The following is a 15513-nucleotide window of genomic DNA, read 5'->3' as shown; positions in this document are numbered from 1 at the left end:
TACACATATGCATACTATACATGTCTAATTAACATATATATATTTGATGACCGTAAATTGTTGATAAATGATAAAGCATACTCTTGTATGTTATTGATATCCCATGTTTTGTGTGTGACCATTTCTGTTCTGTCAAAGAGTGAAGTAGGTGTCGATGGACTTGATTCTTCAGATTCCTTCTTTTTTTGCAATCTTTCATAACTTTCATAAGGTAAATAACAGCTTTCATCCTCTACAAAGAGAAATGGTAAATATATATATATAATTTTCAATAAATCTAGAGACTTCAAGATTGAAGATCTTAAAGCTCACTTGACATTTTTGAAAACAAAAAAAATGAAATTAAAAAAGAATATGCCTGTTGAATCTTAACATGATGGGACATACACTTCTTAGGTGTCTAAATGCAAGGTATAGAGTATAGACATACAATCTTCTTGGAACAATTTACAAGAGATTGAGATTTATAGCTCACAATAATATAATGAAGATAACAAAATGATAACAAAACTTACCATCTGTTTTCTGCTTCCTAAATTTGACAGCACAAACATTAATCATATTCATACCATACAAATTATAGTCAATGAACATCTGTAAATAAACAAAAAACACTATATAACTATAATATAAACTGATCAATAGATTTTAAATATATATAACTTATGCCAAATAAACCCAATTTGTAGATTATAATATGCTAAGGCCTTTGAAAACTTTGCTTATCAATTCTAAGTTCATTTGTTTGCTAGCTACAATTCTTTGGTTTTCAATTTCAGGACTTGAAGGCAGCTAAATATCAGTTTTGCAAGGATTAAAAATCATAGTTGATAAAGATGTTTACCATGCTGACAACAAGACAACCAAAAATCTAAATAAAATTCCAATGTGCTCCAAAGAGCAATAACTAAAAATAACACTTTCATTTTTGTTCATTTAAACAATTCATAAAATCTTAAAGTAATAAAGGCTTCAGATCAAATGCCATGCAATTTCCAATATAATTTATTTTTCCAATTGGCATAACTTACATGACTTATTAAGAATATTTGATCAGCACATATTTTCCATGTGTCAAGACATTGATAATATTAACCTATGATACAAGTTTCAAAAACTTCTGGCAAGAACAAAACACGAGCGCTCCAAAAATACAATTTTCATTATAATCAATATTTGCATACTCATCAAAAACATTAATGATTTAAACTTAAAATATCAATATCATAAAAATCTGTCAAGAATTGTACACATGAGAGTGATAACAATGAAAGTTTCTATATAAACAAGCATGTGAGTATTGCATGGCAATATATACTCCGCTACAGGTAAAAATTTCATTGTATTGGAAGAAAATTCTAACTTGATTTATAACTTGTCATGGTGTTAACTATATAAAACATATCAAGTCAATATCTTCAAAAAAAAAGTGTTGAAAACTAATTATTTAAGTGATTTTTCTAAAGTCTAAGGACCATAACTTAGCAAACCAGGTGCTCCGCAGGGCGCAGCTTTATATGACCGCAGTAGTTGAACCCTGAACAGTTGGGACAAGTATGGACACAACATTCATGCTTGATACAGCTCTGAATTTGAATTGCGATCAAATTTTTGACATAATATGAGTTTCTGACACAAAACAAATGTCAAGATCTTACAAATCTATTGCACAATATTCTGCAATTGATTAAAGATTTCTTCTTTTAACTTTTCAATTTTGCAAAATTTGCAATTTGAGAAATTTGTAGAAAAAAAATTGAAAACAACTATCCCCCCTTTTTTTTGGCAATTAGTCCAAAACCTGACATTTCTTTATACATAATATACAAGTAGTGTAAGGGAGGTAAATGTTAAATGTTTTAGAATTACTTCTCTTACACTGCTTTTAAATTGTTTTAATTGTCCATTGACCAGAAATACCTAGTTTTTCCCGTTTTTTGCCTCTAATTCCAAAACATTTTGAGCCATAACTCCCCAAAGTCAATACTAACCATCCTTTCAAGGTATGGAAACTTGTGGTTTAATTTCAGAGAGATTCATACACTTAAATATAAGTTATTGTTTGAAAACTACAAGAACAATTATTTTGGGCCCCCTTTTTAGCCCCCAATTCCTAAACTATTGAAACCATAACCCCCAAATTCAATCCAAACCTTCCTTTAGTGGTATTGAACCTTCATGTAAATATTTATAGAGATCCATACACTTAAACACAAGTTATTGTCTGTAAACTAGAAAAATGCTTTTTTTTGCCCTTTTTTGGCCCCTTATTCATACATGAAAATGAACTCCAAACTGAATCCCAGCCTTCCCTGTGTCATATAGAAAATTGTGGTACAATGTCAGAGAGATCCATGCAGATACACACAAGTTATTGTCTTGAAACTAGAAAAATGCTTGTTTTTGGCCCTCAATTCCTAGACTGTTTGCCCAATAACCCCTAATAAATAAATCCCACTTATGGTATGAAACATTGTGGTACAATTTCAAAACAATTGAAATACTAAAACACAACTTTTTGTCCTGAAACTAGATAAATGCTGTTTTTGGCCCCTTTGGGCCCCTTATTCCTAAACCTTTGGGACCATAACCCCCAAAATCAATCCCAAGCTTCCTTTTGTGGTTATAAACACTGTGTTAAAATTATATTGATTTCTTTTTACTTATTCAAAAGTCATTATCCAGAAACAATCCTTCTTCAGACGATGCTGGCGACGACGACAACGCGATACCAATATTTTTTTAAATTTTGCGTTCGTATAAAAATCATCAGACTGAAACAAAATTTGATCTCCATCTATAACTTGTCACAAAAAACTATAAACAAATTAAAAAATCAAAATATTGAAGCATTACGGGGAAAAAATGTGGAAAACTGATGATTTTAGTGAATTTTGTAAGTCCAAGGACGATAACTCTGCACAAAATCTTCAGACCAGAACAAAATTCAATCTTGAACTGTAAATTGTATTTGTATAACTTTATACTAATTATTAAATCAATATCTTCAAAAATAAATGGTATGAATAGAATGGCCAGCACTATTGTATATATAAATATTCACCTGAAGTATGTATGGTATATGAGCTTCATGTGACTGAAAAGCTTTATTCATCACAGCTCCTCCAAGTAGCAAATCAGCAGCCCTAAAATAAAGTGTTTATTACAAAGAAGTTAAATAGATGAAAAATGAATTATCACATATTGTACATCATTGTACTTATATAGATTATCGTTATTTATCTCAAAGAGATTGATTTTCTCGCTTGAGCCAGAACTGCGAAAAGGAGAAAAGCATTTGAGTTGAGATGACCAATGATAATCTGTTCATCGCTATTTTACCTATGACGACATTGTTAATTTCCTTGGTTCCCTTAGTTTCATATCACTTGACCCCACTGAGAAAGGAAGTTATCAGTCAGCAAGATCAAAGAAAAAATTCATAAAATAGCGATAAATTGTATTACATTTAAATTTAAAGTTAATAATAATTATATTATGAACACTCTGATTTTGGTTTCTGATAAGTTATGTATTGTTATTAACAATTCTATGTAAGATAAACAACTAAATGCCTGTATGGTCGTCACTTAGAATAAATTAAATTGTTATATGAATGTTAAAAGAAAAAGTATTTGTTCCTTACAGTCTAGTCAAAATAGATGAAAAATGTGGCCAACCTCAAAAACATTATAGGATTAAACACATTTTTTCTAGAGGTTATTGATGTGTAAACCGGGGCGATTAACTCACAAATTGAATAAAAGTCCGAAGGACTTTTATGTTAAGTTTGTGAGTAAGAGACCCGGTTTACACATCAATAACCTCTAGAAAAAATGTGTTTAATCCTTATAATTCTTCAGCCAAACATACGCGATTATTAATTTACATTATTTGTTTGATGGCTTTTATATTTGCCATCAAAAGCACAATGGCATGTCGTAACTAAAGAGTACGCCGCCATCTTTTTAAAAACCATAAATGTCCGATAAATGCATCAGAATCTAAAATGAAATATAGCACCTACCTCAAAAACTTCATTTTAATTAAATATTATCCGAATTTGAAGCGTACATGTAACAAATAATCTTTCCCTTGAAAATTTCCACCCGTATGACGTCGTGTTATGCCAAGACGTAAATTCGGCAAATCCTTCATGAACTTTCGCGGAATTTTATTGAAATTTTATTTTTATACACTTTCGAAGCTTTAGTGCATTTGTTTTATTTCTTTTTTTGTTTGTTATATATGCATTAGAATAGAAACAACTGTTATGCAATTGTTTTATAATCGCAATTTTCTGAAAATCCCAGTATCCCCGCAAGAATGTGTATCGCGCATGAATAGATTATGAAAGTAGTTTCGGAAACATGGTTTTTCGAAGTGTAAACCAAGAGAAAAATTCGAATTGACCAATCCAATTCAAGTATTTATAGATATGCAAATGATATAAGAATTATTGCAACATAATTTTTTCTTCTTCAAATTTTTCAATTCTTAAAGGCTTTTTTTGTAACATACTAAATATCTACCAAGAAATCTGAAGGGGAACATGTATTTTTGGAGTGATAAATAGCAAAATTTGTCAAAAATAGTGAAAAATGGGAAAAGCTTCTTAAACATAATTTTGGAAGATAATGATTTCAAACCAAAAGTTTAACAACAATTTATATAGTGTTTATGAAATGAAATAATAAAAAAAAATGATAATTTTTAAAGACATGAAATTTTTGGTGAAAACATCAAATTTTTGTTGGAATTTGAGATTCACAAAGAGTGACTTGATTACCAAAATTAACAGGGAAAAGATTATCATCAAAGTGCTAGAAAGCACTGAACGGTAAAGATTGCTTCAATTTATCGGTGGAAAGTAAAATATTGCATGGTTGTTGTTGATTAAGGTTACAATGTACCAAATACAATTACATGGGCGCAGCCATTTTATGAAGGGAACATGACATAGAGATAAAAATAGATGGCTCTCTGTGATTGGTTGTTATATCTTTTATATATTTTTCTTCTGGAAAGCATTATGAATGAAGTTTCATGCAAGCACAAATTTGTCCTTAAATGTCTAGTATGAAGGGCCAGAAGTATTTTTTTTATGTTGCTCAAAATTAGGGAAATTTTTCTGCGAAATCGTCAGGTATCGTGAAAAATCCCAAAATTCACCAAGAAAAGCCATGGGACCATATATATTTGAGTGCGGTAAAATCGCGAATAGATATCGAGTTTCAATTAGACAACAGCAGTTTTTCCATAATTAGTTTATTAAAAGCGCCTTTTAAGGAGATAATTGCTAAAAATAGCATTGCCAGCAATGGGGCCACCATTTAGTACTTTATATCCTTAACAGCTATGCTAGACAAAGGAAGATAACTCCATTTTTTAAAGAGGAAGTTAACTATGACATCATTTATATTTTTAAACTAGTTATTAGATTCCTGTACCTTGCAAAAGTTATGTAATTTTCTTGACAATTCAAACATCATTTTGTGCCTTGAATATCTTAGCATGTATTACATCCATTAATTTCTGGAAACATTCATGGATAGTATGTATAGAATGTTATGATAAATGCACTATATTTTGTGTATCAAAAAAAGGTAGTGATCAGCCTTTGAAGATTTAGATATCAAGTTAGTCCCATAAGGTTTTGATTACATTTCATGCAATCTTTACCTAAAAATTGGTAATAGAAGTTCATTTGATATTTCAAAAAAGACAAAAATCTTAATTTTAATTATTTCAAAACTTTACAGCAATTCTTAATTGGGTAATTGGTGATTTTTGGTAAAATATAGCAAAATCATCCAAAAATCGTAAAAAACTTTAATCAAAGCGCTGTAAGCGCTGAAGGCAGTTAACCAAAAACCAAGGCAACCGTAATTATGAAAACTGTGGCAAAGTTGCCTCAACATTAAACATTCATATAGTACATTCATGTTTATCTAATGATTTATTTATTAAGGCAAATAATTTATATGTTATCAAGGTTTCAAAAGCAATGCATATAGCAATGTATATTTTTTATGGTGAGTCTGCAGTGGTACAAGTTCCCAATGATTGCAGTTGTTCTACTTGGTAGTTAACCTTGGTTTTATTTGACTGCTAGAAGTTCAAGTTGACTTAGTAGTGTTATGCCTAAGGGTAGGAGTTAAGATTGATAGGTTTATATGTATCATGTTTCTTTCTTTTCTTGTGTTGCTCAGAGAGTTCATTTCTACTTTCACTTTCATTTTCGTGTTCCGTTACTCTGAGCTGCACTGTTATATTATGAACGGAAGGACTATGCCTATGAACACTTAATATTTCAGGTATCGCCGCCGTATTGTATTGTATTGTATGTATTATATTATTGTTTATGGGAAATATTGATAGGACATGGTTCGTTCTCACTGTTTGACCAGGGGGGTACTTTGACATGATCCCAGCTTTAGTTTGACCTGTATATCGCTTGTCCCTTTTGCTCACCTGTTTTATTCAATCACGTTAAGGGTCTATATTGTAACCAGGGTACGTTCCCACTAAGGGTTATTCTTGATAAGCCCATATCTCCCCTTTTTCCTCGACAGTTGTGTATTTCTATTTGTTTTTGCGCCATGTTCCATATTATTGCCGTGGGAACTTCCGGTTTTAAGGACCAATCGGAATGGACAGAGATAACCTAGTTTCCAGAACCCGGTATTATGTATATTTAGAATTACAACCAATCGCTACGTTAATTTTACGGACACACTTATCGTTATAGTAACGGACACACTTTCTGTGTCCGCAGACTTCCGGACTATATAAACGGTTGTAGCAGACGATTCTGGACAGCTCAGCTCACATTACCTTGACCATTTTGATAGAGATACCATTATTACCAGAGCCTATACCACTTGTGAACCATTACCAGGTTAATGCTAACCCCGATTTTTATGATATTTACGACCTGACAAGTGACCTATATTATTTACTACAATACTATAAATAGTAAAACCACTTTCCCATGTTTACGCACGACGATTAACATCCAAGGGGGGCTCTGAACCGTTTTTGCTTTGGGATATTTATTTATAACATATATATATTGATTTATGACTGATTAAATAGTCATTGATAAACTTATAACTGTTTTTGTTATATTTTGTCTTGAAATGAATAAGAAACCAGTGTCTTAGATTACTCAGTCCAGCTACCAAGGTTTGCAAGTTACCATTGCATGTTTCACGATTACCAGTGAAAGATTATAAAAGGCCTGCTACCAAGGTTCTAGTGTTAAGCAAGTAAACACACACACACATTTAAATATGAGCGACGTAATGCTATACCAGAGGCGTTACAGTATGAACATGTAATAGTATGAATGGACTGGTTTCCCTGAAAAGAAAACTGAATTTGTGTTCTATAGTACAAAAGTTATGAGACACAAATCAGACAAATGTTCACTACAACAGGGATCAAAGGTGAGGTCTGACCGACTTACCCATAGTAAATGTAACTGATTTTTTATTTTGTCCCATACATATGAATATATATAATTTAGGGGTGGGGATCTCAACGGTTTTCAAGTTCTCAAACAGGTAGGAGGGGAGAGGATTTTTTTGGGAAAAAAATTGGTTGCTTATATAGAGAATCACTGAAGCGTGACTGGGAGCGAGCCCCTTCTTAGGTCAGTCAGTGGGCCCCCACTTATGAAAATTTCTGGATCCGCCACTGGGGTTAGGGTGACCCTAGGGACTTCCCCTACATTTCATTTTATTTGTTATATTGTCCCATACATAAATATATATGGTTTATGGGTGGGGATCTCATTGGTTTCCAAGTTCTCAAACAGGAGGGGTAGGGTGACCCCAGGGACTCCCCCTATATTTCATTTAATTAGTTATATTGGCCCATATATGAATATATATTGTTTTGGTGTGGGGATCTCAACCGTTTCCAAGTTCTCAAATAGGAGGGTTAGGGTGACCACAGGGACTTCCCTTATTTCATGTGATTTGTTATATTGTCCCATACATGAGTATATATGGTTTAGGGTGAGGATCTTGACCATTTCCAAGTTCTCAAACAGGAGGGTGTACAGTGACCCCAGGGACTCCCCTATCTTTCATTTGAATTGTTATATTTTCCCGTACATGAATATATATGGTTAAGAGGTGTGGATCTCAACGGGTTTCAAATTCTCAAACAGGAGGGGGTGGGGTGACCCAAGGGACTCCCCCTATATTTCATCTGATTTGTTATATTGTCCCATACATGAATATATATGGTTTAGGAGTGGGGATCTCGACCATTTTTAAATTATAAAACAGGAGGGGTGGGGTGACCCAAGGAACTCCCCCTATATTTCATCTGATTTGTTATATTGTCACAAACATGAATATATGCAAAGCATGGGTTGTTCTCAGCTTAATATAGAATATTCCGATAATTTTACCTCAAATTTTTTTTAGCCTCGCTCGGCTCGGAGAAAATTTAAGTTTGCGCCCCTCCTAACCTAAAATCCTGGATTTGCCCCTCATATGGTTTAGGGGTGGGGAGCTCGACCGTTTCCAAGTTATTAAACAGGAGGGGGTAGAGTGGCCCAAAGGATGCTACCTATATATCATATGATTTACTTACATTCAGGTATATATAATATAGTTGCATTATTTGTGAAAATAAAGAAAGAAACTTTCAGCTACTTTAATTGACCCTTCAAAATTGAGATAAAAAAATAACCCTTCGAAATTGCAGTAATATGTTTACACTTAAAAAGCATCTCACATGCATTATCATCATTTATCACTGATAAAGAAAATTTAGACTGTGACCATGGACATGTATATTGTTAGGTATACTGTTCCCAGCTGTCACGTTGTATTGGATTTTTAAATTGAAATTTGTCAAAAAGAATTTTGAGTTTCTGTATTGAATATTTTTTCTGCTTTTTCTCTCTTTTACATATATCTTTTGGTTTACAATTCTAGTGTTTATATTCATTTACCATGCATGGATGTATTTTTTCACCTGCTTGGATTTATTTGGTTATTGACCACCAAACCCGGAATTACCCTTATTCGCTTCCGTAATCGGATCCGATATTGTAAAATTGTGTCTTTACGGCCGTCATTGTTATGTATTTACAATGTTGTTTTTGTCAATCAGATACGATTTTACTCGAATTTATACAATATTTATCGGCGATTTTCTGTATAAAGCTAGCGGTTGAACAAAATGAACATCGCTGTCATGATTAATAATGATAAAAATAAGTTTTTAGCTCGTTTAATTGGAGACTTTGGTGAACATGGTGAAAAGGTTTGCAAAGTTAATTCTTATTTTCTTTCAAGTGGAAGGTGACTACGTTGGGCGTAGCTAGAAACCAACTATCCTAGTCGAAATTCCGCTTGCAAAAGTGGAATGTCGCGGACCTCGGACCAACGCTAATTTGCACACCTGCCTCCAAATTGAACAGATACGAAAATTTCTTTTTCTAATTTGAAATTGGCGCCAACAGCATGAACAGTTGAACTTATTATATAATAGACTACTGACGTAGTTGTACTACGTATTGATGACAAACAATATTCCTACGACTTTTGCCATTTGGGAAATCTAAACTACTTGTCTTAAGAGATTTTCGGTGATTAAATATTTTATACAATTGTTCTTTGACATCTTGGCCAAAAGCACAAGTCATAATGAACTACACAAGGATTCTTAATAAGCACTACTTCCTATGTGTAACTTCAAAACTTTTGGATAAATCGACGATCGTTTAAGGTTTTTCTGGTCATATTTTTTGTAATCCAGAATAAAAAGTATTAAAAAAGTGTTCAATTAGTTATATATAACATAGTAGCGAGCTAGATAATAACAATGGCAATTATTTCAACATTTATTGGGTATAACACAAATCTAGGGTGCTCGCATAATGCAGCTTAACTGCATAAAAACACAAAGGAATAGGTCGGGTAATTATAAGGGCCGATTACAGCCTCAATTTTTAAGTTCATCTGACAAAAGATTTTGGTCACTTTTTTAACACTTACGTGTCTATTTCAGTTGATTCAATTAGTTTATGTGAAAGATTTTTACTGTTTTAATCATTTAAAACGCTCCGATTCAAGCTTAAATATGAAAAATCTATCAAATATGCCAAAAAATGTCACTTTTAAGATGGTTTTTGTCAAAAATGAAAGTGGCCGCATCAGTGTTCATCCTCAAACTTTATATATGTTATGTATTATCATCAAATACAACTTTTTCAATATTAAGAATGACCACAAATGCGGCCACTTTCATTTAAGACGGAAACTGTCAAAACTGAACTAAAATGCTCAAATTGTGAAGATTTCAGTAATTTAGCACCAGTTAATGATGCTAGTACTCGATATATGTGCATTGTATTATAAAAAAGAAACCCATATTTATGTAGCAGAAGCATTCTACTTTCCAATAAATAACTAACAGTTTACATTTTAACAATTTTGTAAAACTGCTATATTTTGGGGCCAAAAAGGGGTCTTACTGAACCTACTCCTTTGGAGTTCTAACTGTTTTTAAATTTCCACAAAATGGAAAAATGCTAATCTTAATATAAATAAACTGACCTGACAAACAAAATTCCTTGTGAAAACAAATATAAAAATAACTGATTTAGTTTGAAAAAAGCTAAATTTGCCAAAAAATTATCAAAAAACTGGAAAAAACTCATAGAAGTCATAGTTTTTCAGCAATGGGTATTGGTGTTCATACTTACTTATATGGTGAGCAATGGGTACTAGTGTTATTACTTACTTATGTGGTGAGCAATGGGTATTAGTGTAAATACTTACTTCTTGACCATTCTGGGATTGTATAAGAAAATCTTTAAGAACTGTTCTTCCTTTTCATGGTATCCATACATTGGTCTGGAAAACAAATTAAAAAGTAGTACCTTTCATTAGGCCAATTAAAATTAATTGATAGACTTTCATCCACGCCCGCCCCTCTGAAATCGTCCCGTCCCGATTTTTTTTATTTAAAAAAAATTACGATTTCCGAATTTTGTTCATGTCCGTTACTGCGAACCATCGATTATTTTGCTTCATTCAAAATTTCCTATTTCAAATTTTGGTTTTGTATTTCTTCGAGTAATCTAACGAAAATGATTAGTCGACATATTGTGCTGCTCTATGATGACAACATTATTTGGACTGTGAATGATATCCAAAGCGCAGAAACGTGGAACAAATTGGTAAAAAACACATGACTGGACTAAAGAAATTGACACAATGCAAGCACGAACTTGTTAGATTTATGACCGTATATTGAGCAAAAAAAAGTCGACAAACATACACATTTTATCATAGCATACCCCTAGATTTACCCATGGCTGTTTTTTGTTGACAAACAAACAGCAAACACCCTCTGTCCCAATACCCTAAATGTAGTCATTAAACAACAACTTCTTTTTGGTGAAGTTCATGTTTTACATCATAATAATGTTCATAATTACTTTCAACACTGAGTTTTCATTTTATTCTGTACTCATAATACTTGTGTTGCATACAATTGTACCTATACATTTTCTTAATTTTATAGGGACTACAACCATCGCTTAGAAAGAAAGATAAATTTGGTGTTGGTATAGTCCAACTGAAGAGAGCATTTCTCTTCGTTCTTTTATGTTTACTATAAATAGGTTTTTAAAGCGGCAATTACATGTACATGTATAACAGTGGTTGTCAATCAGAGATAATTATTTAAGAGTTTGAAAAATAATGTTTGATTTTTCATACGGCATGTATATACATGATATAAGCTTATTTTACACTTGCTTATACCCCCGAGGTATGAAGAACTCGTAACAAGAGGGTTTTCTGTAATTCATATGAAATAAAATTTAAAAAATAAAATCCTCCCACCTGCCCCATTTTTTTCAAAAATTTGGATGAAAATCTACTAATTAATTTAGTTGGCCTTAAATATAATAGCCTGTTAAATAAAATATATGTATGTTTTTTTTAATATTTACTATCATCCTGTATGTTTTTGATTAATGGCAATGCAAAGACCGTAAGATATCTTTGTGAAATTGGCAAAAATCCAATGCTACATTCAATTACTACAATATTTTCAGGCAATGGAGGAGGTCTGTAAAGCTAATATTTGGTCCCTGAAATGCAAAAGACTTTAATTTTGATTGCTCTATTATACTTCTTTATTTTTCATATAAAAGGCCCAAATAAATCATTAATGGCCTTATGCTTCCTTCCAAATCATTAAAAGGTTTGCATTGTGCACATAATTGATTTGATTGCAGAGAGATACATTAAGCAAATAAATGGGGAATGTGTCCATAGGGACACAGATGGCGTCCCTGCTACAGTAAGGGACATAACTCAGGGACTGTAAAGGTGACACTACCTAAGTTTGTACTTAAAACTTTGTTTTGTTGTAAAAAGCATTATATACATACATTTCATAACATTTAGTTCAGACAAACTTAAGTTTGAGAAAGGAAACGAAAAATTCAGCAATTTTGAATTTTGTAAAGGGGTATAACTCTAGCACTGTAAAAGAGACACCACCAAAATTCATACTTGACCTGTGTTTTGTGGTAATAAGCAGTATGTATAAGTTTCATAACATTTGGTTGAGGCAACCTAAAGTTATAGAACTATCATAGGTGGGGCATAAAAATATCACAAGTTTTTGAGCGTGCACAAACAATACAAAGCCAAAAGATGCAATAATACAATTGTTTAAATACACATTTTCTAATTCATACATTTGCATACTTACATCCCTGACACAAGGTTGATTTTATAAACATGCTGTGTATTAGAGTTGACTTTATTCAAACTAACATTCAAAGCTTTGTCCAAACTTCTAGCAAATAACTTCAGATAACGGTCCCATGGTTGGGTTCCATCATATGGCACATACAAATAAGGAAACACTCCATGAACATGCATGCATGTTTTCTGACCTATCAATAAAAGTCAGATCTGATTTATAATTATAAAATGTTTGACAGTGCTAAAGCAAACATTCCTCCTTTCTTTTAAATGAAGTTAAGCCTTGACAATAAAAGTGTAACACCAATATGTAAAATTATAATTTGACCTCTGAGTAAATGCCAAACTAACTGGTTCAGTCTAAAAATATTAGCATACAAGATACTGTTATATATTTTTAACATTAGCCTTGGCAGAGCACTTATCGACTAGAACCTTAACGCACCAAAGACATTTTAAACCCTTATTTAATGCAACTTAACTAACTTATTTCGTTTTCAAATTATATTTTATCATATTGTAAATACATTGTATATAAAAGATATCCTCTTTTTAAGTTAAGTAATTAAAAAATGCTCATCTGCCTGGTAAGTGGAGTGATCTGAGAAAACGGAGGTATATACCAGAACAGAACAGAATTGGTCTAAGTAAAGTTGCATAAAGGTTTATATGAATTTGTAATTTACCTTAAAAATGTATTTTTCTAGTAAGAAGTTTAAAATAAAATTTATAGTTTTCAACTATTTATTTATTACCAGTACAATGTATCAAGATTGTCAACCAAAGATAGGGTGACTAAGGCATGTACATGTAGGATTCTTCTGATACATTTACTTGACATACATACCACTTGGAGTTGATCCATATATCCTAATTACAGGGACTCTCCATATCTCTGACTGTGTCAAATCAGAGTATCGAACATCCAATTCTGGGATAGGAGGACACAAATAATGGTCAGTAGCAACTATTCTCAGTGAAAACATCACACCTTTAACATTCCAAACAGATCTAAAAAGTCATTCAAATGAAGACTTTAAATAAAAAAATATAAAAAATCAAAATAATTGATTGCATCACACAACAAAGTGCACATCAATTAAAAGTCTTTGGTAATTGATGGTGATTGGGAGTAACAACTTTATAAATTATGATCATATCCTACTTGAATGAACAGAGATATTTTATTTTTTGTGTAATAAATGTCTACCAAGTCAGGAATATGACAGTTGCTATCCATTCGTTTTATGTGTTTGAGCTATTGATATTGCCATTTAATTACTGACTTTCCTTTTTGAATTTTCCTAAGCTTATTGCTATTTCTCTGCCATTACTGGATATCTCAAAGGTTCCCGTAAAAATGTGACGTCATAATACAAAACAAATGATGCCACAATGGAAAAGTGATTGATTTGTGATGTCAATACTTCAAGTAGGACAGATTCTAGGGTCACCCGGGAATAGCGTTAAGCTGCATCATTTGACTGTCAAAATAAAAAAATAAAACATCTTGCTTCACTTCTGATGATTTTTCTAATTACGTGTAAGTTGTTATGTGTCATGTCATAGAAAATACTTTTAAAAAGTTCATCTGTAAAAGACAATAATGATAGGACATTCAGTATAATAAATTACATGTAAATAAACACAGAGCTGAGAGTGTGATAGCACAGGAATCTTAAGTTCTATCAATAAAATTCTTTAAATAATAAAGTCGACTATCAATAGAGCTTCTCGTAGTTCTATCAATTAAATTCTGTAAAGTCGACTATAAATAGAGCTTCTCGTATTATTTACAGAATTTTATTGATAGAACTTCTGATTCCTGTGGTGATAGAGCAGTTTGGTACCCTTCGAAAAAGCAGTCAACATTGGCTTCGCCGCAGTTGACAATGCTTTCTCGAGGTACCTCTCGGGCTACCAATCAGCTCTATCACCCCCCTCAGCTATGTGTTATTTTTATAATGAAGTACCTACTCCCGCAGATGGTAAATTTATAAACTTGATGCCAGTGTCAAAGCTTTCTGAAAAATCCACAAAGCAGGCATAAATATAATAAGTACATATGTCACGGATTTTAACAGTACCGTGCATATGTCTTGGTGTGACGGTCTGCATTCTATTCAAATAAATAAACAATAGTATGAAAAATGATGCATGCTTCTGGAAATGATTTGTGTGTTGTTTAATTTATGAGATTACTGACCATCGAATGCTGATTGTGATTGTTATATGCAGCGCCATCTCGTGTCTATCCGTGTCAATGTGAAAACTTGTGGTACGTACTGAAACCCGGACCGGACCGGACCGGACTCCGGACCCGGACTTCGGTATGAAACCCGGCTCAGTAGTTGTCAATCAGGGGCGTAGCTGCCGTTAGTCACTTTAGGCACGTGCCTACACATAAGGGACTGTGCAATATTTATCTGAGGGTGGGGCCGGTGTACAGCAAATATTAAAAAAAAAAAAAAAACTGTATGCCCCGCCAATATTTATTATAAAAAAAGTTCTTGCCCCGCTTCAATTAATGAAAAAAAAAGTCCTTGCCCCGCTGGAAAAAAAATGAAACACATATATGGAAACATGATATTTTTTAACTAAAATGCACAACATTTAATGAATGGCTATTATCTATTTTGAATTTATTGAACCATAAAACTAATTTTTGACTCTTCACATTGAATAATCCGCGAAGCGGATTATGTCAAATGTGAAGAGTCAAAAATTAGTTTTATGGTTCAATAAAATCAAAATAAAT

The 15513-nt window shown here is 32.5% G+C and overlaps 1 protein-coding gene across 2 annotated transcripts in view; it reads right to left on the bottom strand.

Annotated features, from left to right (window-relative positions):
- The window catches only part of LOC143047185 (uncharacterized), a 72466-nt gene extending 57446 nt beyond the window's left edge, over positions 1–15020 (bottom strand). Inside the window, exons 1-7 of one of the 2 annotated variants that reach the window (XM_076220170.1) lie at positions 14962–15020; positions 13603–13789; positions 12760–12946; positions 10809–10883; positions 3065–3146; positions 516–594; positions 82–232 (exon numbers count right to left, since the gene is read on the bottom strand). In XM_076220170.1, the coding sequence (XP_076076285.1) occupies positions 82–232; positions 516–594; positions 3065–3146; positions 10809–10883; positions 12760–12946; positions 13603–13741 (713 nt within the window). In that variant the 5' untranslated portion in view covers positions 13742–13789; positions 14962–15020. The remainder of the gene's footprint in view (positions 1–81; positions 233–515; positions 595–3064; positions 3147–10808; positions 10884–12759; positions 12947–13602; positions 13790–14961) is intronic. The other variant, XM_076220171.1, reaches the window with a different exon arrangement.
- Between the last annotated feature and the right edge of the window lie 493 nt (positions 15021–15513).

This window comes from Mytilus galloprovincialis, chromosome 10, assembly GCF_965363235.1.
Source record: "Mytilus galloprovincialis chromosome 10, xbMytGall1.hap1.1, whole genome shotgun sequence".
NCBI lineage: Eukaryota > Metazoa > Mollusca > Bivalvia > Mytilida > Mytilidae > Mytilus > Mytilus galloprovincialis.
This window is presented reverse-complemented; position numbering and strand designations above follow the sequence as displayed.